Source organism: Silurus meridionalis, chromosome 2 (genome assembly GCF_014805685.1).
Source record: "Silurus meridionalis isolate SWU-2019-XX chromosome 2, ASM1480568v1, whole genome shotgun sequence".
NCBI lineage: Eukaryota > Metazoa > Chordata > Actinopteri > Siluriformes > Siluridae > Silurus > Silurus meridionalis.
This window is the reverse complement of record NC_060885.1, coordinates 24,252,861-24,278,459: the sequence shown is the minus strand read 5'-3', so window position 1 is coordinate 24,278,459 and position 25,599 is coordinate 24,252,861. Positions and strand designations below refer to the sequence as shown.

The 25,599-nt window shown below is 38.5% G+C and overlaps 1 protein-coding gene across 4 annotated transcripts in view; it reads right to left on the bottom strand.

Annotated features, from left to right (window-relative positions):
* Positions 1-25,599, bottom strand: part of LOC124401762 (protein quaking-like) — a 75,420-nt gene that overhangs the window by 29,622 nt on the left and 20,199 nt on the right. For all 4 annotated transcript variants that reach the window (XM_046874229.1, XM_046874211.1, XM_046874219.1 and 1 more), the window contains exons 2-3: positions 24,342-24,484; positions 7,375-7,491 (exon numbers count right to left, since the gene is read on the bottom strand). In XM_046874229.1, the coding sequence (XP_046730185.1) occupies positions 7,375-7,491; positions 24,342-24,484 (260 nt within the window). The remainder of the gene's footprint in view (positions 1-7,374; positions 7,492-24,341; positions 24,485-25,599) is intronic.

The window sequence follows — 25,599 nt, the reverse complement described above, 5'->3', positions numbered from 1 at the left end:
AACAAATAATGAAACAGAAAGAGGTACAGTGACTTTGATCTGATTTCTGCTCCAAGGACAAGATGTACACATTTCACGGTGTAATGTGCTCATATACAATAGAGAAACAGAAGCTCGTAACACAGAGCAGCAGGAGCTTCTACAGCTGCCAGAGTTAAGGAGCAAACAAAACACTCACTGCCTTCCTGCATACAATATTCCCAATCAGGCCAACAACACTTTCTAAATTATGGTCTAATCGCAGAGCGGTACAATCACAGAAATTATAATTCACCAGCTGAAGATCTGGCAACGATGGAGCGCTTAATTGATAGGAAACGGAAATGTGGTGAAAAAAAAAAGGAAAAGAGTTCTGCTCCACTTGTGCCAGGCTTTTGTTTGCCTGCTCCCTGAATTGTTCTCTGCTTGCCTTTCTTTTCATATATAATTTTCCCAGATAAAAAAAAAACAAGATTTGATTTATGCAATAATCAGACATGCAAACAGTGCTCATTTTTCTCCTCGTGCCAGCAAAATGGGAAATTGATGGCAATCCACGCCGCCGTCTGTGCCGCTGCATTTTGCCTGCTGATTTTCATTAGGGCTCCATTGTTGGGCCTGTTCGCGTGATGCGACGAGGGGAAAATATTGCGGCATTAGCGTCGTCAGAAGCGCTCAATATGATTCATCATCTGACACTGAGGCAGCACGCTCATATTAGGTCACTTCCCTTTTTCTCGCCATTCATCAGTCCTTTTTTCTGCTTGGCTGATTTACTCGGCTTTCCTTGGTTTTGACAAGCACTAAAAATTGATCCTTTTTGCCTGACTGTCACAGCCCAGCCACCCATCTATAGCCATCCAGTCAATAACTCACAGAGAAGAAGCTCAGAAAAAAGATGGCCAGGAGTGTGTGAGTGCAAATTTTAAAGGGGTTAATGATAGGCCTTTTTGTCGGCCTGTCTGCTTTTTGCGTCTGTCTGTCTGTTGGGAATGTGTATCTTTGAACACTTGTTTTTCTCGGATTTTCTCACATTGCACTTTCTCAGGCCCCACAGGAGACCCAATTGACAGAGTTGTAGTCAAGGTGACGCTGCTGTAACGGACTGCAGAGGAAACATGTCCAGCTGTGCGGCTGTCCACTAACCTTTTGTTTACACGTCCATTGCTTTTCTCTGTCTGCGACCCACCGTCCCCTCCCTCCCTACCACCTTCGTCTCTAACTGGCCATCCAGTGGCTGTACAGTGGACTAATCAATGTCGATAAATCCTGAGCCATGTTCTTTGTAATCTTCGGAGAGGCAATAATTTCGCCCTGAGGACATTATCCTACTGCTAAAGCCTTGACTAATATCACTGCTGATAGGATGGGGAGAGGGCCACCTGAGGAGAGGGCCACCTGATTAAAGACACAAACACACACACACATAGGGGGGATGGAAAAGAAGAATAGTGGACTGAAAAAGTGTTGCTAGTGAATATAACCAGTCAGGGGATGATAGTTAAGAATATAAATCAAGATTTCTTATAATGAATAGAATACTTGTATTACTAAATGCCTTTGGTTTGCCTTTGTGACTGTAAGTGGGAATGTACACTGTATGTACCAACTTCCTACACTACATGGATAAATGTTTAAGGACACCTGAACATAAGATGTGCTTTTTGAACATTCCATTCCACGTTTAGTCCCTATTTGCTTTTGAAATAACCTCCACTCTTCTGGGAAGATGTTCCACCGGATTTTGAGTTTGCTTGTAGAGATTTGTGAAGATTCATTCAGCCACAATGGTGTTAGTAAAGTCTGGCACTGATGTAGAGGAGGTGGTAGCTTAGTGGTTAAGGCATTGGACTTTGGAATTTGAAGGTTGTGAGTTCCAGCCATCCCAAGCTGCTACTCCTGGGTTCCTGAGCAATCCCATAGCTGCTTGTTGTATCAATATGAGATAAAAATATAAGTCGTAAAGGGTGAGGAGGCCTGAGGTGCAGTCAGCGTTCCAGTTCATCTTAAATGTGTTCGGTAGGGTTGAGGTCAGAGCTCTATTGCAGGGGATCTTCCACTCCAACTTATAAAAAGCATATATTCATGAATCTGGCTTTGTACACAGGGAACGTTTGTGTTTCTTAGCTCAAGTGAAGGAAATCTTTTTATCCTACTGCATCCAAAGACATCCTACACAGTTGTGTGCCTCCCACAAAGTCAGTAGTCCAAATATTTTTGTCTATATAATGCATTTTACAGCAGGTGGTGGATTGCAGGTTGAGGGGTGAGAGAAGAAAGAAGGAAAGTTATGCTCTGAGATGCTGGCAGCACAACGAATGTGTAAAAGCCTCAGCGAATCAAAGCTCCTTGTTAGAGGATTTAGAGAATAGGAAAACCCGTAGTTGTGTTCTTTGTTACTCGTAATCACAGCATCCTAGTATGCTGTTTGTCCTACACCTCACTGGCACACATATATTAATGTTTACATGGATGTGACCAGACACACAAACTCTCCCTTGAATTCACTTTCCCCAAATCTGTTCTTTATTCCGTATCTTGCTGGGCGACTAAGGAAGACAGACAAAACAGAAATGACACTGTTGAATTATGTATTTTCATTATGCGTGCTGTCCATTTGTCCTCATTCATATTGAGCGGAGACAATACTTCTTTTGAGTCTCAGGTGTCCTTTTTGGAGAAGGTGCGTAATGTTTGAGGACGTGCTGCACCACGGTAATTAAAGATGGGCTTGAAAATTCAGTGGTATACCGTTCTAAAAAATTTGCATCGCCAGACGATGAGCCCGTGGCTAACACCTTGTTAGCATAGTCACGTTCGGCTTCAAACACTAATTTAAGTACGCCGAGGCTCATATAAACACCCGCACTCGTGGATATACGTCCACTGTGAGGACAAAAACAAATGTGCAGTAAACACACACACACAGACACTTACACACTCACACACACTGTAGATGTACTATGACCAGACAGTACTGAAGTGATTTTGACAGACTTAATAACAATAATTGGTGGCATGCCAAAGTGTCGAGCGGAGCCTTTTATAGAAACAGATCCACCAGGAAACAAAACCTCACTCGTCATCTAGATAATCTTCAAAAAAGGAGCTAAATCTAGAGCCCTTAAGACAAGAGTTTCCCAAAACAACCACAAATTGACTATAAATTTTATCGCTGATTGCACCCGAGGCCTCCTCACCTCACCTATACCCTTGTGGGTGAATGAGCAAAATCTCCACAAAATCTAGTAAAATATCTTCCCAGAAGAGTGGAGGTTATTATAACAGCAAAAGGGGACTCAATGTTACTAATCTTATAGTCTGGTGTCCACAAACTTTTGTCTATAAAATGTATCTTGACATCTATAACTTCTTTGTAACAATTGCTTCTTTTTCATAGCAAAACATAAGTTCAACAATAATAAAAAAAAAAGACCAATGACTGAAAATAATAATTATGCAAATATTGTGACAGGCTAATTTTCTTTATGGGGTCTTTATTGGGTTTAGTCTGACCAATATATGCAAAGTCCGAATATTTCGATTTGTGTGTGTAGTGAGCTTTAATCACTCACTCTATTGTTTGGGCAACTCCAATAAACTTCTGAAAGAGATTTAGAAAGACGATGAGAGTCTATTTGGTTCACTTTTCAGATGCATCGTGAGATGTCTTTAAAATGAGAGCGGGATGGATGTGCATGGCTGTGGAAAGTCTTGCCTTGGGTGTCTGCAGAAAATGATCCTGCTGCCAGATGCCATCTCTGCTCGCAATAAAGTTGTGCTTTAGGCAAGCGTAAGACAACAGAACAGCAATTGCATTGCAATAGCATCAGTAAGTGTGTTACTAGTCTGGTTATGTGCAACTGATGAGGTGAAGGTATAATTTTGAAGAATGGACTGTTGAAATATGGTTAAAAGTGATTTATGTTTTGAAAGGAAAAACCTCAAGATGCTTTCATAAGTATAAGTGGGATGTTATTAAGCATGAGAAACTGTACACATTAGAATATTGGATACAGCAAACATTTAAGCACCTGAAGACACCTGAAACAAGGGAATCTTCATTCAGAAAACATACAGACACACACACACACACACACACACACACACACACACACACACACACACACACATGTGCCATGTAGCATTCCTAATCGATTTCCTTTCATAAAGCTGCTTTGAGAGTCCTTTGGTAAAAGTACTCTAGAAATAAAACTAAATTGAATAAAATGTGTATCTCATATGAATTGTACGCATATAAGTGAAAAAGTAGCGAAAGCAATATTACCACTATACTTCTCCAAATGTTGAGTCATTTAATCAAACATGCAGGGTAATAATAATAATCCAAAACTGAAGCAGAATAGGAAAAAGGAAACGAGGGTTGAAAAAGATTTAAGTAGACTTGGAATGTGCATCTCCATAACAGAGGCCGATGTAATTGGCATCTCGATGCATAGCCAACGATACAATACATTTAAGAAACCTATGAAGCAGATGCGATGCGATATGATTCACCCCCTATTACAGTGCTGTGCGATCCGATTTCGATTCGATTCAACACAATCATCAGTAATCAGTAAAAAGCGTCCGTGGGGAAACACAGTGCCCTTTGTGTAGTTAAATGGACTAAACGAAGCAATAATTTGCCTCTATGATTTTTTTTGTATACGCATTACTCGAGTTACTTAAGGAATTGTTCCAGCCCTAATACAGGTAGTTCACTTATTTCTTTGGTGCAGACAGACAGCAAATATTACATTTACTTATGTGCCTTCTGAATTCTAATGTATGGTCCTTTCCCAAGCAGGCCTTTGTAGTGCAAAAAAAAATAATATTTTTAAATAAAACCAGACCATTATTATTTCCCTGTCCTGTCTCCAGGAAGATGCAGCTCTACCTCTGCCATGTTAATCTGTATTCTATGTGACTCTCAGGACACGCCTCGGTCTCCGAAGTGTTGTGATAGGTCATTTTCACGTACTGATATCACAACATTTTTTAACCGCTAAAATATTGGTCACAAATTACTGGTCACTTTTTAAATAATAAATGTATAGTGCATTTGCTGATATTTATATATAAATAAATCGTGCAAATATGTAAAAAATAATGCGTCATGAAACAAATGCAAACTTGTATCTAATGGACACCTTTTAAAATCGATGCACCGATGTGAATCTGTGTATTTTATCATTCCTATTGAAGAGGTTACATTCTAGTCAAGTCAAGTTTATTTCTATAGCGCTTTTCACAATGGACATTGTACTACTTGAGAGAGAAGCTTAGTTACCATGTGCTTAAACAAGCACGCTCAAGCATGCATGTGAATGTTTACACTTTGCAGACGAGAGGTTCGAATGACCCTCCTCTATGTCAAATGCCCTGGCAGTGCTTGCTGTGAGGGGCAGGACTAAGCACATGTATGCACGGACACACAGACACGGAAAAAAAACATGGGATGGACATGCACACACAAGACTGAGATCCGATACCCTGACGACCAGCTGTGCTCTGACAGGACGCAGAACCGATCCAGATGTGTGAACGGAGCGTGAGATGACAACGGCACTTTTCTCTGTGCACTTGTTTTATTTTTCTGCCTGCTTCCACTCAGCACCGCGCAACTTGACCTTTGATAACTATCTCTGCACGAGTCACTTGTCTAAATACAAGTCCAGGCCTGGTCATGCAAAACCTTTCTCATATCGTTTCACATACATGTAAGGATGTTTATTGTATGAAATGGAGCTTACACTCGTAAGGCAAACAGCTACATATCACATTATTATTACAGTCAGTGTTTGATACGCCAGAGAAGTGAATTCCACACGCACACTATGACTACCCATATACAAAAAGACTGAGAGAGTGTATGTTTACCCAAATGGTCATAGACTCTGGTAATAGACTATGGACATAACCCTTTACTCTCAGACCCTCCCAGACCCCCCACTGGCTATGAGAGATAGATACCCAGCATGTAACACTCAATCTGGCGTTTGACTGGGACAGGAGCCCTGGCAGGAACACTAGAATCAACCCGCGTGCAATCCGAGGCCAAGCACAATGTTTGAACACCTGCCCAAAACTCTCAGCTGCAGCAGGGGGGGGTTCATTTCAGATGGGCCCCACAAAATTTCTGGACCAAGCCAGACCAGCACATGATGATTACTCCCTCCTCTATACTCAAATACTGTAACTTGCTAGGATTTGATTAGGACTGTTAGAGCCAAACAGAGAAGTTTATTTAACTATTTAGTGTTTATCCTTTTTACAGATGGAATTTAGTAAATGAATCTAATGCTTAGTTAAATACTGCAATATTTCTAAATGTACACTGAATCCCAGATTTCATTTTGTATTGTTATTTTAGACGCCAATACGTAGGATTTTTAGTTTAAAGAATGAAACGACAGTTTCTTGCCGGTGTATCATGTTTCCAGTTTTTTATTTGTTCGAAAAAAGGAGATATCGGATAAGACTTCGATCAATGTTCATGCGTTCTCCTCAATCTTACGCCTAAAAGTAAAGCAAAGAGCATAAGAATTAGAAAGACTGCTAACACAGGGTCCATTGAATGAGCGATGATGTATGCATGTACAGCATGTAGGTGGGATGGGCAGTATTTATGATACATGCATTTTAAATATATATTTAAAATATAAAATAGGATTTTGTGGTTTGTATTTAATAGGGTTGATGAAAATGGTTTCATATTTTGTAGCAAAAAACTTTAGTGTTTTATATCTTTGTAGTTTTAAAACACTGTAAAATACTTTATATTAGTTTACATGATGACATCATAAAAATGCGACCTCTGATTGGTGCCTACTCGGTAATTTGTTGTGTTGAGATCAGAACAGAAAGTTGATCCATATGGAAGAAGGTGGTGAAGGTAAGAAGCGTGCAGGCTGCCAGCTTTCAAGTAGGTGTCCAATGATAAATAAATATTTAATTGCAGTATATTTAGCCTAATTTAAGTAGCTGTTTATTAGGACCATGATTTTGAATACTATTGCATGAATGACTGCCTGACACATAATTTACTATTATATTTCAGATTAACAATCACATGAATAATTAGTTAGAAACTAGTTGCTATGAATGCAGGTGTCATCAGTTGTTTTCTTATGAATGACTTGTTTGTCATTGAGTCGGTGTTACTGATGTAAAGTAGCTCATTATCACCAAAACACCAAGTAACTACATTCGGATGCAATTATAAGACATTCGCGAACTGTTCAACATTAAACCGTTGGTTACTAACCTTTATCTGGGAGATCACAGGGATTATGCATGTGAATATTTGATCTGTTAACTGGTTGCTCATGTCAGATTTATTGCATGACTCAGCCTGAGTATGTATTACTCTGTATGTAGGTAAGAGCTTACCTTTTTCTTGTCTCTCATGGAGCCTTTGCCTCTCACCATGATCTTGCATCCTGTCTCAGCCTCCAGCTGCTTAGCTGTGAGGCCCCGCGGGCCAAGGATCCGGCCCACAAAATTAAACTGCAACACACAAACACATGCAAAACTCATTCCACTGTATGTAAACTCCATTAAATGTATTCCATATAAAAAAACATTCAGCTCCTACAATACACAAACGATGCTACACTGGAAAGTTTTGTCCTTTATTGCAAATTAAGACTTTAGTGTATTGTAACATTTAAATATATTAAAGTTAAAAAACAATACAAATGGTTTGTTTTGCAAGGTGTTATCCACAAGGCGTAAGAGAGGGTGCGAGATGCTCTTCTCAGCTTTATCCAAAGACGCAACCTTTAACACCCGGATAAAATCAACCTCATGCATTTTTCAACAATGGAATGAGTCCAAAAGCTTTAAAATCCACAAGCACAAAAATCATGACATTCCGTCAGTGGCACTGAGCGAAGGGAAACCATATGCAAACATGATACGCATTTTAGTTATTTAACTGCAGCCTACGATAAAATGAAAAAAAAGGGAAGAAAGCTAGTAGCAGGAGAATGAGATTTCCTGGGAGGCACTTTGTTCTAGCAAGCTGTCTGGGAGTTATCTCTGGAGCTCATCAGCCCGAGCTCCGACAATGGCGCTCGATGTGTGGTGAGTATGCCCTGCCTGCTCCAGGCCCATCATGACAAGATAAGAGCCACTGATCCTTCACCTGATCGATCGGGTATCAGAGCTAATCTGAGACCTGTCAGTCAAAAGATCAGGGGCCTGTACAAATGCTGCTACATGCTGATGTGTGAATGCATTTCAGCGATGGGCTTAAAATAAAGCCAGACTCGAGTGGTTCTAACAGATAAACAGGAATTGTTTTTTTCTGTGGGCCTGCTATTTTGATCTGCTTTGTGGTAGCTTACGTGAAAAATTAATAATAATAATAATAAAAAGGTTATTTATGGGCACCTTACAAGACAACAATTTTTAAATAATAAAATACTATACAACCAATAAGAAGTCTGTACACAGTACTGTTTAAAAATATACTTTTTCAAACGAGATTTTTCAAAATAGGAAGAAAAAATGCAATGAATATACACGATGAAATCAAAATCCACAAATAATCAGTGAATAAAAATGCTTTTGTGGTACTAAATAAACCAGACTTTATATCAGAATAGATGATTTTACACAAATGCTTTAAACAAGCACTGTATTTGATCACACATGTTCAGTTCGATTTGATTAAAATCTTTCCTTTATATCCAACAATCTCTTCCTCCTTTTCAAATGAATTCCATTCATCAAATTACAAAGTCGATAGGACTTCTAACAAATGATGTGGTGAGGCAGTGGGTTGCCACAAAATTCAAGTTTACACCAAACTTCCATGTTCTAATCAATAGTCCTTCAAGGCCTGATTTATCAATCCTTTTGATATTCGGATTCAATTATGTTTTCACATGAGTGACTCTGTGTGTAATCGAATACTTGTAAAACACTGCTTTTTTTTTTTTTTTTTTGCCCCTGTTGCATATTACATGGGCATTATATGAATAAAAAAGAGCAATTAAACTCTGCTTCAAGGCACAAAAAGCAAACGTACCGGCATTTATCAGCATACAAAACCTTGGAGCGGAAAAAAATATGAATGTGTTCTTTAACACCAAGTGTCACAAACACTTTTACTCACCAGCAGGTGATCCTGTCTTTATTTTATGACGTCGCCTCGACGTTAGAAAAACCAAACTAACGCTTATGCATATCAGTGCCTTTTCAAGGTGCCCTTGGTGGGGTGGAAATCAGAGGCATGCCTAGAGGAGCTCCAGGAGGTCTTTGTTTTTATACGTACACCTTTGTTAATACACAGGTGGAGGCAAATTGCATGGACATATAGTTCAGAATACCTTGTTAACTGTGTACATCTCCCTGAGTGAAAAAAATGTCTCAGAGGTGTGTGAGTCCTTCATTAAAAAAAAAGGATGCGTGTGAATCACTAGCCAGTCAGGTTTGTTAAATGCATCGTATTTTCATATGATTGTGTACGCAGAGAAGGCAATGATGGCTAAGAGCATAGAATGTTCCCCGGCACTGTTTTGTGGGCTGGAAGGCAACATGCGACATCCTGACTTCAGAAAAAGAACATTTAATTCGTGCACACACTCTATGTACCACAAACCTTAATACTCCAATACATTTACGTTGTTTATTATGCACTTACTCCTAAAATAGAACAATATTGTTTAATCTGAGATTTGTACACTGTGTGTAATTATTGTATTACGAACGATTTTCCTGTAATCAGTGAATAAGGGTTTAAACTCAATCAGGTTTCTCTCATATTCCGGATAATACCACACAAATTGTGGTTTATCCACATAATAATCCATACCAACTGCTGCGATTCTACTGTTCTGCACTCGGTGGAAGATACCAAGACTAAGATCAGAAAGTAAATGCTAACGTTTATGTAGACACTCAGAATTACAATATTTTGTACTTGGTGTAAATGGTGCTCAAAAGCCTTATCAATTACACCAGACCTTTTTTAAAGTCTAGCAAACTACATTTAACCTATTGGTTTAAATGACTCTTCCCTAACTTTACACCAGAAAACATATTTACTACAAACTACTGTAAGCTAAATCAATCTAATGATGGGCTTGTGTGCAGGGTGGCTCTTGGGTGCTGTCAAGCAAGCAAATCTGTAATTATACGTTTTTGGGCTATCAATTTCTCATTAACTGCAATTATTTCACAGTCACTGCACACCATAAATGCAAAGGAGAAAGATAACATTTTAAATAAGCTCAATCCGGGATGATTAAATCCTATACCATACCATTTATTTCCATTCCATCAGTCATTTAAATACAACACAAGTTCAACTTTATTTAAAAGAAAAAAAAAAATCCCTAGGGTATGGCTGCTTGACACAACAAAACTAACTTTGCTCTGAATAACAGCAGCATTAATCTGGACTGTCACCGTTGCTATTTCTATCTGCTCTCCACCTACACAGCATCCTGAATTTCCCAATGACAATTCTGTCAGCAAGCTCCGCACACTCTGCTTTGGCCATGACTTACACTAACAACAGGTTCATTGAAAAAAAAAACAACAAAAAAACAAAACCTGAACACAGGAAGTGTAATTAAAAAAAGAACGATAATAAAATGAAACGGAAACTATCAGCTACCATGAGGAAAGATTGATGATTTTATCCATTCATAGTGCCTTTGCTTCTCTTTCCATTGAGAGCAGATAATCATGTTTTTCAGCTAATGATCGAGCTAAACGTCCAATAAAATTTTCATTTTGTACAAATTTCTGAACTTTCTAGTGATTCTTGCTATTATTACTTGTTTGACACGAAAGCTAAAAAATTTAAACGAGATTGTTTCTGTCTCGATACACTTGAAGTGACTACTGAACCACAGCATACAGCAGAATGCAGCTGGGGTCAATACAGGATCGGTGTCAGAACCAGTGGTCAAAATATGTCAAATATATATTACACATTAAAATAAATAAATAAATTAAAAAAATAAATAAATAAATAAAGATATGCATTATAAAAAAAAGTAAAGTAAAAGTTACCAAAATAAAAACACTTAAAATACTAAAATACATATACTTGAATGTATTTAAAAAAACATACTTATGTGGAACAAAAAAGAAAAAAAAAACGTCATTATTGTCCACTACAGAGCCACGTGTGGGTATGGAACGCAATCAAACTACTGGGAAAGCCATTTTTTTTAAATAGAGAAAAATTTGGCATGGTGGTGCATCTTCCCAGAAGAGACCTACCCAAACGTAATCAAAAAGAAACCCAGAATCCAGATCTTGCTCACTTCAGATCAGGTCAGTGTTCCTGATTTTGCCATTAGAGACAAACTGGGGAAAATGGTGTCCTTCAGCAAGCAAGGTGGAATGCACCGCAAACCAAGAGGAACAAAATGGCTCGTTTAACAGTAGCCAAGAAATACTTTGTTGTCACCTCCAACCCATTTGATATAATGTTCTGTGAACTGCTGAGTTGAACGTGATAGACAGCTACATCTGGTATAAAGTTAACATAGTGTTCCACAATAGGAACTCCATTCCAGCTTTCAAACATGGTGGTTTAAGTGTGATGGTGGAAGAATGCTTGGCTGCACCAGGGCCTGGGCAACTGGCCATAATTGACAGAACCATGAGTTAAAGTTCTGCTCTCTACCAAAGAAAACTGAAGGAAAACCAATCAGTCAATCAAGTGCTGTTGTGTTAAGCAGCAAGACCACATACGAAAAGATTAAGGAAACAGAATCTTGAAAGAAGCTTCTAAAGACTGAGCCTTATTTTAATGACACTCAAAGCTTCATGCAACTCAAATATATAGAGTAACATTTATATCTCAAAAATCAAACATAGGGCTAAATAACAGTTACAATATTAAAATGAAATTTACACACAAACACAAACACAAGAAAGAATCATTGACAAATACTCGGATTCATAACGAATATAATGACCATAATCATGTTAAACTGATGAGGAAATTCTTCAAAATGAGATTTGCATCTGTGTGAATGATGCTGATGAAATATCATTACTGCACCTGGCCTGTGAATAAAAAGGAGCCAATTCACAGTCTTTTCACAAAACAGTTCATACAGCATCAACCACTAAACCTCTCTCCTAAAAGACTGAATAGCAAACCAACCAAAATAGCTAAGGCTCTTGGATGAGAACCACACACAGATATACATGGAAAATGGATCCAATCACTCACACACACACACACACACACACACACACACACACACACACACACACACACACACACACACTGCATTACTCATACACTTCATGCACGCCCAAAGCCTATGTGACAGCAGCAACTACTCTACCTGAGTGGATGTATCACTTCTCTAACCCTCCTCGCTCTCGAGCTGTCATCTGAGCTTTGATGCAGCTCTTTCACACACACACACACACACACACACACACACACACACACACACACACACACACACACTCTTAAGCCTGGGCCTTTTGTGCTGGGTCTTCTCCTGCTGGGCAACACACACCACCTCTGCTGCGCTTGGCAGTGATGAAAGCCTGTGCGTATGTACTGTGCATCTGTATTTGTGTGTGTGTGTGTGTATATATATATATATATATATATATATATATATATATATATATATATATATATGCATGTTTGTGTTGGGATGGCAGGAAACTGCGAATGACTGTGCTTTTTTGGAAACAGTCAACGACAGAGAGGGGAATTAAATTTTCATCTTCCGCCCATCCAGTGGATGAGGCAACAGTAGGTGATATGCTGGAATGGAATCGAGAGCCTGTACCTAGCGTATTTCTGCACAAATTACTGTCAGCACTGTTGTGTATGTGTGTGCAGAGTTTATACAAAAAAGCCTAGTTGAGGCGTAAAGCCCTTATGTCGAACACAGATGTTGACTTAATTTTCAGATAAACTTCCTGCTGTTAGATATCTACTGTAGCGAATTGGAGTTGGGAGAGATTATACTGTGTGTGGGGGGTGTGTTCTGGAAGTCAAAACAGGAAGTGCCGTATGCAATAGATTCAGCAATCTCTGCATGGAATACAACGCTATGTTGGTGCAAAAAAATGCACCCAGACCCCCTATATATATATATATATATATATATATATATATATATATATATATATATATATATATATATATATATAGATATAGATATAGATAGATATCTTTCACTGATTACATATAAAAAAGCTCTAAAGAAACATTTAATTCTATTTTTCCTATGAGTTGTTTATGTTGCCAGGGAGATGCCACTTACAAACATATACGCAGAGGTGTAAAGAGTACAGTACCTGAAAATCAGTGAAAGTATAGATACCTTACTGCAAATCCTATTTAAGTTAAGATTCCGATTCAAATATGACTCATTTACATTTACATTTGCGGCATTTAGCAGACGCCCTCATCCAGAGCGATGTACAAAAGTGCTTTGAGTGAAAGTGAAAGTGTGAAAAAATAAAAGACAAAGTAGTAAAGCAATCTTTCAAAAGGGGATCTTGAATTTACAAATAAAATTACAGTTATCATGTCACAAAGTGAAAGAATCGTTAGTATTCAATGGAGAAATCAATTTAAAGGAAATCATAAAATAAAACCAAATATTCAGAGCTGACTAATTGATTTAATGTAATTAGTAACACTTATTGTTAATTAAAATATAGTGGAGTAAAAAAAAGTACATACATATTATTATTTATATTACATACATTTATTATGTATATTAACTTATAAATGTAGTTAAGTAGAGCGTAAAAGTTGCTTATATCTTTGATGGTCTGTAAAACTAGAAAATAGCTAAAAAAAGTATATAAGGACAGTAACAAAGTTACATTTACTCAAATAAGGATACAAGGTGGCCAAATATTTTTTCATTTTTGTTCCTCAAACGGAAACTGATATCTTGTTGTTACATTTAATGTCTGCGAATCTTTAAAAAAAAAAAAAAAAAACCTTTATGCTATCACTTATACTAAATGGTTATAGTAACTATATAGAGTCATTTTTTCATCCGCCTCTTCTATCTTTTGAATTGGAAGCTACCACTTACATTCACAAATGCAAATGACATCACAAAGTCTACTTTTGGATACTTTGCCTAACACCCATACACACATACACTATATAGAAGAACTAACACCCTTGTGGCTGAATGAGCACAAATCTCCACAACCACAAGATGTAGTGGATCCTCTTCCCAGAAGAGTGGAAGTTATTATAACAGCAAATGCGGACTAAATCTGGAATGAGATGTTCGAAAAGCACATGCAAATCTTATGGTCAGGTGTCCACCAACTTTTGTCCATATATGAATTCTATTTCATGCATGTCGTCCATGTTTGCCTTTTACACTGTACACTTTTTACTGTATATACATACACTTTTTGTCCCTTCTTGTGTTTTTATACCGCTATTCATTTGTATATTTGTAATTCCTGTCTTCCTTCTGTCCTTTACAAATTGTCAGAAGTAGCTGATTAGATGAAAGTATTCACAGGATTTTAATTTTGTTGTATTGTGGAACAGAAAATACATGCATGCATCCTGAATATTGAATCTTGTAGGTGTGAAAGCAAAAGTGTGTGCTAGTGTGCCAGTTTTCCGCTTATCCATTAGAATGTGTGAATATTTGAATACGTGTGTGTCTTGTTCAAAAGTGTGTGATAATGTAGTGTCTCTGTGTCTAACCTCAACTGTTATACTGCTCTGTGATCCAGGCAACAGCTGTGTTCAACATCGGGTCATAGGACACATTCTCTTCCCCTTTTCCAGCCTACACACTGTGCCTGTTCATTTACTGCCCTTTCCAGGTACATGGCTTTGTGTGGCGATTTCTCAGCTAGCTAGAACGAGCTCCCTTTTACGAATAATGCAATTTTTTCGCATCGTGTTGCCACTGACAATATTGTAGTCACCAAATAAGTGGGTTTTTTTCTTTTTTTCAAAGCCAACAAACTCAGCTCAATACACTTTCTCAATGCACAGACGCTAGTATTTACTGTTTTCCCAGCACCGCTCTCACACACAAAATAAAAACAACAAAGAAAAATCATTAAGCTGTAATAAAATCTCTAATATCTGCTGTTCCAGACTCAGGCCTATTTACATGATCTGCACAGTGGAGATTATACATGTTTTCCATCAACTACAATAAAACAGGCAGCAGGGACGTAATTAGGGCTGTTTAAGACAGCGCGCGCGGGCCTGCCAGAGAGCGCGAGTGATGGCATTATCTTATGAAGATAAACGAGCTGGCACTGCTAATAGGCAAATTAATTATTGCATGGCTTCAAATACCACTGCGCTCTGATTCCTTGCTGCAAGATGTCTTTTGTTTTCATTCGACGTGGAACAAGGGGAGGGGATGCAGGGCCAGGGAGACTGCCCTACTCCATTACTAAAAGGGGGTGGGGGTGAGTTTAATATCTGAAACACTTGATTTCTCTGACATGGTTCAGCAGCTGGGTTTACGCTCCTATTAGTAGATTATATAGTGGTACTTACAGTAACAGTACTTAGCAGGGGAAGCTGATATAACTGGGCTAGCTAAACTGAAAAACTTTAACAGACAACATTATAATGAACAATTGTGGTTACACAATTGTACTATTTGACCATGTTGTACACAGTTATAGAAAGGAAGTACGAATGCTTGTAATATTTTAATGATTTGTGCTGTACAGATGAGGACGGGTTCCCCTTTTGAGTCTGGTTCCTCATAAGGTTTCTTCTTCGTACCATCTCAGGGAGTTTTTCTTAGACACAGTTGACCCAGGCTTGTTCATCGGGGATAAATCCACATAAATGTAAATATAAGCGAACTTTGCTCTATAATTCTCACATTCTGTAAAGCTGCATTAAGTCAAAGTTCACAAGTTCTCTTTCAGTCTGGTTCCTCTAGAGGTTTCTTCCTCATGGAGTTGGCATCATTGATCATTAGGGATAAATGTGTTCTTTTTTTTTATTGTGTTCAAATGAAAAGAAGAAAAAAAAAAAACATAAATATTCATTTTTGGGAAATTATTTCCTGGTAAAAAATATCTTAAGGGTGGGTTATTTTAAACATTTATTGAATTGACGTGGAGTTTGGGAAATACAGAGTGTGTGTAATGAACACTAAAAGTCAATTTCTTTTACTCTATCAACTGTGTCAAAAGGAAAAAAAAAGCAGACGAAATATTACCTAATGCCATTTTATACACCTTGTTGTACAATGCTTTGCTCAACCCAAACACATTCATCTGCAGCAGAAACAGAAGAGTTCTTACACATTTTTTATTTCCAAATTTCATACTGTTCCAGACTTAAGATTTTTAAGACCATATGTAACATCTGAAATAATTTTTATTGTTTATAAATTAAGTTTTTATTTTGTGAACCTTCAATCCTACATCAAGAGGAAGTGTGCAAATCACCAAAAAACTACAAAACAGAACAAAAATCCATTAAAAAAACACCTTGTTTTATTAAAAATTCTTAATTTTATATTTTAGAAAACTCAATAGGGGAATAGTATGAAAACACAAAATTTTTCAATAATAAGCGTTCTTTTTTATCCACAATATTCTAGACCTGAAAATCATTCAATTCAAATTCCATACTTTTTTATACTTTTCCAAAATTCATAGTAACCCTGAGTTATTAAAAAATTATATTTCATCAGTGTCACAGACCAAGTGACTCCCAATGCTTCCTATACATTTATACTCACTCAGTGGCTCTTTTACACAAAAGATTGATTCCTTGTCCATTTAAAACAACTTCCACCTACTGCGTCCCTGCGGTTTGACACAGGCCTGTGATTTCTCCAGACTGACAGCATACACGAGTCCTAACCTAGCTGAGCATCGGTGCTGCCATTACAGACGTGTGAAGGGGAGGAGGCCGAGCTGAAGGGCTGTCTGGCCACCTCGTGAGGTTCTGAGGTGTTGTTGTGAGCAGCCATCATGTCCTAATGAACCCTAATTAACCTTCATTAGCTTTGCAATGATCCAGAACGCAGGCGCTCCTGCTGCAGCATTCTCCCCAGTGTGCATTTCTGTTTATTAACGTCAGGAATAATGAGAGGATTCGCGCTCCGTGTGCCAGTCCTCACCTAATCACAGCTGAATGAATGAGATAGACGTGTGTGTGTGTGTGTGTGTGTGTGTGTGTGTGTGTGTGTGTGTGTGTGTGTGTGTGTGGGGGTTTCAGTATATGACCTTCTTTGTGTACAGGCTGCGATTTGACTAACTCCGAGCTCCAGAAAGGACATTCCCTCACGAGTGGTCACACATCACACACAAGAGACTCGGATCTGCACCACAAATCGGTTTCGGACCACACAGCGCTCTCAAAACTGCAAATACATGTATAGAGAAACATTTATATGTACGCATTAAATTAAGTCATATTAATGGTGAGCAGCTGGTCCAGAGCCTGCTGCCAATCCTCAGATTACGTCCAGCAGTTTAGCATTCATTAGGCGCTCGTTCAGCAGTGAGTTATGGGGCCATCCTCTCAGCCCACTTCAATTAAAACAACGACACCTGGAGAAGCGGGGCAGCTGGCCAAATCTCGCCTCCAATCCTCACAACACCGAAGACATTTCACACTACGGTTAACATGATATCAAAAAAGGCGTCTCACTTGAACATGATGTCAGCACAGATATCTGAGATAGAAGGCATGTGTAAAAGACCATTTTTTGTTCAAGTGTAATTTCCAAATATCTTATTATATCCATGATAATTAATTTATGTTTTTACCCTTTTGTGATGACAACAACAACAACAAATTTCAAATGACTATTTGATTTTGTAAAAAAATAGAGCCGTATATGCACTACACAAACCAAAGAATATGTTCACCTGATCATCACATGACCATCACACCAGCAACACAAGAGCTTTGAGGATGAATTTGGACCACAGATTGCATTTATTCACCTATCACTGCACACCTCAACAATAATGGAACTGTAATAAATGGACATTCGGTGTCACCCAGATGAGGATGGGTTTCCGGTTTTCCTCCCAAGGTTTCTTCCTCATACCATATCAGGGAGTTTTTTCTGGACACACTCACCATTGTCTAGCTTATTATGGACAAACGTATACATTATTTTATAACCGCTTTATCACTGTAAAGATGCTTTGAGACAATATCCATAGTCTGTCAAACCCCACTGATCAATAACCGTGGACGAAGTACCACAATGTAGTTAAGTTAAAATAGAGATACACTTTTAAATATATGACTCCAGTAAAAGTAAAAGTGCTCCCTTTAAACTTGAGTAAAAGTAAAAAAAAAAAAGTATTTGCCTTCAAATGTACTTAAGTATACAAAAAACTATGATTTATTATGGCTATAATGTTCCTATTATGATTTTTGACTTAGACTTTTATTTAATCAACTCACTTTATGTGAAAAGATTATAATGTTACTCTTAACACACCAGTCTATTAATAGAATGATATTAATGAGTCAAACACTGATTAGTATCTATTCAAATTAAAGCTTATTTTCATCTACTTAAAAAAGAATTGCACAAATAAGACCACAGGTGGTATGACAAGAAAAAGTCGAGATTTTCTTCATCATTTATTCCCTTTCAGAACGTTCTGCTAGATGTTGAACTGATGCTGAACTGTATGTTTTTCTTAAGTAGATACCACCAAGGGCCAATCAAAACAAGTTCAAAACAGAGTGTGCGCACTAGCCTGATTGGTGGCTTGCTGTGTGCTTGACCAGTTACGTTTTAATCCACTCATATTTAAAAGAAATGACTGATTTCACAAAAAGTGGTTGAGTAAACATAAAAAAAAGATATTTGACTTTGAAATGTAGTGAAGTTAACGTCAAATGGGAAAAAGTACATAAAAATCGACTTAAGTACGATAACAAGTTTGTTACTGTCCACCACTGCTGATCACTGACTCTTTTGGAATGATGTGGAACGCAGATTTCACCCTAGGATTTTGCTCTTTACACTGAATGAGCAAATCCACACCTCCATCAATCTACAGGGCATTCTGAGAGCACCTACTGGTGTGACGATCAAGGCTCCACAAACATTTTGATGTGTAGTGTAGTGAAGAAAAGAGTGCAGGCAGGGTGAAGTAGGGGGAAAAGAGTGATAGCAGGAGTGATTTGTGATAGAAGAGTATCTGCAAGAGTGAAAGAGAAAGTTAATAGGACTGTGGTGAGAAATGCTATGTTGGATGGTTTAGAGACAGTGGCATTGAGTAAAAGACAGGAGGTGGAGCTGGAGGTAGCAGAGCTGAAGATGTTGAGGTTTTTATTGGGAGTGACGAGGATGGACAGGATTAAAAATGAGTTTATTAGAGGGACAGCGCATGTAGGACGTTTTGGAGACAAGGTGAGGGAGGCGAGATTGAGATGGTTTAGACATGTGCAGAGGAGGGACATGGGGTATATCGGTAGAAGAATACTGAGGATGGAGCCACCAGGAAAGAGGAAAAGAGGAATACCAAAGAGGAGGTTTATGGATGTGGTGAGGGAAGACATGCAGAAAGTTGGTGTGAAAGAGGCAGATGTAGAGGACAGGGGGGTATGGAGACGGATGATCCGCTGTGAAGAAGTGCAGTTTCTGTCACCAGGTGTTAGAGATTTTAAACTAACACCTGGGAAGGAAAAACAGAATGCATTTAATAGCTATTAAACAAAAGTTTTGGAATGATGAACATGAGGGGGTTCCACAGCAATGCATATCTAGAGTGTTCCGCCTTTCTGAGCTTGCTGAATGATGATCAAGGCCAAAGAGAGGGCTGAGGGGAGAATCAATCCTGCCGTGCATGGCCCTAATGATTAATAATCAGTGATAGCTGCTCATCTCCACGTCGGATGAGCATGACCCAGAAAAGGACACTGACGGAAGAATGATAAATGACAGCCCTCTCTTGTTCTCCTGCTTTTCCCTCGCTCTGCCTCTCCTTCTCTTCCATACCCACCACGTACCACAATGACTACAATTAAAAGCTCTGTTCAAGCCCAGAGCCCAAGATGAGTATTTATAGAGAGAGCTCTTTCTCGGCTCAGCACTGTCTGCTCTCTAACATTATCTCACCCCCTCTCTCTCAAGCACACACAACACTTATTGTAGATATGAGAACACAAATGAATGATAACAATTACTGGGAACAGCAACATTCTGCTAGTGCTGTTGTCTTTCCCAGCCTAATAACATTGTTCACCAAATTGGAACGAGTGTGTGCTGCCAAGGGAGCAACAGCACTGCAAGAGTCTGAAGGACCAAATTAATTTCGGGTGCCACTGGCAGCCTGTTTGGAGATGAGTGTAGGGAGACACCGGGGTGTGTACGAGTTTGTTCTCCCTCTTTTATCAGGCAGACCAGGCCAGTGCTCCTCTGCCCTGATTTCCTGACCTCATCATACCCTCACATTCATCACCAGCTTGCATCCACAGCTGGTTATCATCCCTTACTCGCTTATACGCTCACTTGCTCTCTCTCTCTCACACACACACACACACACACACACACACACACTCTCTCTCTCTCTCTCTACACACACACACACACACACACACACACACTCTCTCTCTCTCTCACACACACACACACACACACACACACACACACACACACACACACACACACACTCCCTTTCTCTAATAAACTGTTATAGTTCTTTAAAACTGTCACTGCCTCACCCTCCTCCCTCCTCCTCAAACTGGAAGTAATAACGACCACCTACGAAGAGCTAATTGGGGATTTTAAAACAATTTATGTGCACAGAAAACAGTAAGATATACATTCACATACTCAAACATACATACTCTTATTCATACACACATCCACATGCATTTGTGTACCAGACTTTGCACCGTACTCCAGAATCTGCCTTGGAATGTGGCTAGCAGTTTTATAATAATAACAACTGATCAATAACTGACTATTCATTAATAACTGTTAGAATTCATATTCACATTTCTTTTCAAAAGCATAATAAAAACTAAACAAGCAAACAAAAGAAAAAAAAAACTAACGAATGCCGAAATGATTAAATTATTAAATTGTATTTAGCAAGGGGTAAAAGTAAGTGACCATTTACATCCCCCACTCCTCTTAGATCTGCTGGGACTCTATTCCAGGCTGGCGGTTATTTGAGGCCTCTTATTTCATCTCTCTTTCCTCCTAATGAACCCAAGCGCACTAATAATGATCCTGGGCGTCCTTCAGAGTAGCAAGGACAGCCAGAACCTACACACACACACACACACACACACACACACACACACACACACACACACACACACACACACATGCAAGCACGCACACACATACACACATCTAATGGACTTTGCACAGTCATAAACTCTCACAGATCTTGGAAGTCAAGTGGAGCTTTACTAAATGTGAACTTTTTGTAGCTCACCATTGTACAAACAAGAGGGTAAAAACTATTTGTATATTAAAGTTAACTTTTGTCCCTCCCGATATTGGTTTTTAGCTTTGTGAATTATCCAAATCACCATCAACCCTCAGTAATTGCATCTTTATATCAATAAATGAAATGAAAATCCATAAAAGAATGACTTTTTTTTATTCGACAATTTTCAGAAAATCTCAACAATTGCAAAAATTAAGACTCAGGCTAAGTCTACACTAATCCAGATCAATTTGAAAACGGTGTTTTCAAAAAAGTTGCTCATTTGCACTGAAATATCTGAAAATGCTCAAGTCCCTGTACTGCATATGAGCAAAAACGTAAAACGATTTGACCTGCGTCATTTTCGCCTGCTGTTTATTTGCTTTCTGGCTCTCTGAAACTTCACAGAAAAGATGGCAAAAGTACACACATTCTTCACTCAAGTAGAAGTATTGATACTCCTGTTTTAAAAGACTCTGGTAAAAGTTAAAGTACTGACTACTCAGTTAAAGTGAAGAGGTTTGGGCTCTGACATGTACTTAAGTAAAAAGTAGCCATTACAACTACCTGTTTTAGTGCCACGCTGGAAAACTGGACGTCACATCATATTAATATATTAATAAAAAAGAATTAAAAATGTAGTTATCTAATGAATGTATCCAGGCTGAACAACCACCATATAGAACACAAACAGAGAAAATATGATGATGACCAGGTGACCAGGAATGTCTGTTCTCAGTTATGTTTACATCGCTGACGCCCTCTGTCTCACCACGTTAACCACATACTTCTTGTTGCCTTCTGTCTGTGGTGTGTGAGAGCCAGGAAACGATACACCAATGCTAAGTTAAAAAAGCCACTCAATAACAGGAAATAGGTTGATCGGCTAAAAACGTCGCACAATGAGAATATTGATCATGTCACCAAATAGATTAAAACTAAAGTAACGAGCCTGGTTTGAAAAGGTAAGTAGATAGTACAGAGATTTGTGTAAAAAAAAATGTAATGAGTGAAAGTAAAAAGTTTTCTGAAAAATAAATAGTGAGGTAAAGTACTGATACTGGAAAAATCTACTTAAGTATGTCAGGAACACAACACAAGGCCAGGTTATTCTGTCAGGTATGTGACTGGACGGACCCAAAAGCAGGACGCAAAAGGGCTATGGTGAAAACAGTCTTTAATAAATGAAACGGGCAGGAGGAAAAACACAGTCCAGTAACAGGGCAGAGCAGGGTAGAACAGAGAGCCGAGACAGGGTTGGAAATGGGAGCCAGAGTAGGCAGGATGGCAAGATATAATCTCGAAAATAAGAATAGCCGGTGAGATTATCTGGCCTTGAGGTAATGTCTTTTGGAACAACGGCAAGATGGCCGCCGACCCGGAAGAGCCTGACAAAGTACAATAATAAAGTATTTGTACTTCGTTACTTCCCAACTCTGCTTTGCGTCAATGTCGAGCAAAGGCAGCGAGTTTTTTTTAAATGCACCGACAGTGAGGTGGAGTTGTTGAGTAACACAGGGGTATAAAGTTGCAAAAGTGAGTGAGAATATAGACTTGGAGACGTGACACAAACACGCAGAAATATCGAACCGCTTCAAAGAAGAGTATCCTGCTGATGATGTTACTTCCCCCCACAGTAAAGACTAGCTTAAAACTCATAATAACCACAAAATTACTAAATTACTGTACAATGTTGTCCACCATCCTGTGACTGCTTTATGTGACTAAAAATGCGTCATTGTTATCTAATGGACTCGTTTTCAAATGTATACATTTTGTAAAGTATTTTCAAAAAGCTATTTTTTCATTGAATAAACGCTCACTGTGGACAGAAGGCCAATTATGTTTTCAAACCAAAATATATTAGTGTGTACACAGTAGTTATTTTAGTCCAGAAACATGACTTTTCTGTTTTCAAAAATGTATATTTATCTTCATTATAGAATATTGTTTTATTAGGGATATATAAATAATCCTTGAACAGCTCGCCTATTTTGTGTCATGACCGCTGAATGAATTAATCAAACAGATGTGGTGGGACACCTCTGTCCTCACTACTCCATCGTTTGGGGACACGGGCAAATAAACAGCCTTTCAAACTTCACCAGAATGGAAGGTCCCAAAAAAAACAGTGTCTATGCCAACGCTAGAAAAAAAGCTTAATTAATGATGCCAATGCAGGAATCACAGGGGAACGGCGCAAGTTAATTGGGATCAATCAGCTCGAGGTCTCCTGGGCCAGAGGGCTTAGGCAGGCGGGATCTGACAGCGATTGCTTAAAAGATTTGTTAACCGCTGGGATGCTGGAGACTCGGCTGAGCACAACTGACTCAACACAACCCGGGAAGCAGACACAGTTTAAAATCAGCCCCATTACTGGAGCCGTGAGCACGTCAAAGGATAACACACAGGGGGTACAAGTCACTCTCAATGCCTGCACTTAAAAACACAGGCATTAGTATGAAATGCTTTAGAGCAGAAAACGGTTTAAACCGAGGCTGCTCTGACAGTAAGTGCCTACAACAAACCATCTGTTTAGTCCATAATAGATTAAATGGGCCCATAAAATAAAGCAAAACACAGTATGCGGCTCACTACCTAAGCTCCTCGTAATGAAATCAATACACTGGACGTGAGCCCATGTCCTAATGCAAGGAAAACGAGATTACACTGACATGTAGACCTTGTTAATTAAATAAAGCAATATTGTAAATAGCTCTGCGTTTTACAATTCCATTTACTTAAGAAGATTTATCTAAAGAGCGCTTGTGTAAATGTATTACAAAAAAAAAAACTTTTATTGTTTTTTTTCCAGTCAGAAAACACTACTTTCAAGGTAAGAAAAATTATTTTTGACACACTTTGTTTGTGGTACATTTGTGCTTGTTTACACGTTCTATGTGCAGCCAGTAGATGAGGTTGCTAAGTTGGAGTAAATAAGAGGATAATCTGATACTCACATCAGGATATTCTTTAACAGGCACGTAAAGCTTCTCCTGGAGCTGTACAATTGGACCCACGGCGTCGGGAAGCTCCGAGCTCCTCTTCTCTGTGCTCCCATTTAACGTGTCATTGTACATGTCTTTTCGTACTCTGCTGATTTCTGCAACAACAAAAAAAACACACTCTCTCTTAGTCATAGGAATCACAGCACAATACAAACTGCCCATGATTACCAGTGCACTTTTTATGCAGCAACATTTCTGTCATTTTTGTCTGTTATTCTATGAAGCATCGTGAGAGAGTCTGTCTTGTATTGTAATAGTTTCTGTCTTGCATTGTGGTAGACTTTGACGAGCTTTGTAGTAGATTCTGTCTTGCATTGTGGTAAACTCTCATATTGTTCAAGTTTGTGACTAGAATTATGGTAGATTCTGTCTTAGAATGTGGTAGTCTGTCTAGCATTGTGGAAGACTGATATTGTTCAAGACTCTGACTAGCATTATGGTAGCCTCTGACTAGCATTGTGGTAGACTGTCTTAGATTGTGTTAGATTCTGACTAGCATTGTAATAGATTTTGTCTTGCACTGGGGTTGACTGACAAGCTTTGTGTTACACTCTGACTAGCATTGTGGTAGAGTCTGATATTGTGGTATACTCTGATATTGTTCAAGAATCTATTTAATATTGTGTTACACTCTGACTAGCATTGTGGTAGAGTCTGATATTGTGAGAGTTTTTGATATTTTGAAAGACTCAAAATAATATTGTCAAACAGATTGATATTGGGGAATACTTTGGCTAGCATTGTGGAAGACTCTGACTAGCAGTGTGGTAGACTAATATCTTGTGAAACACTCTGACTAGCATTGTGAAAGACACTGATATTGAGAAAAACTATTACTTGCATTGTGGAAACCCAAGTCATGCACAAAAGTACAATCACAGGAAACACAGAACTCAATAACAAAAAGAAATTGGTAGTCCTTTGCTGCCAACAAGTTGAGTTCTTCTTGTTACTATTTCAAATGCCTCAAATAAAAACAGACTTTAAAATATGAATGCATGTCCTAGCTAGAACAGTTCCAGTTACAATCGTATTTCCATATAAATCTTACACACATTCACCATTTATTCTTTAAATATAATTGTAACAAAAATCGGAATGGATGCACAGATAGATAGACAACCCGAAAAGAAAGACTCTGTCATACACAACTCCCATACAGAACTATACCATATCTTCCCCATTTCACAAATTGGTTTAAATATCACAT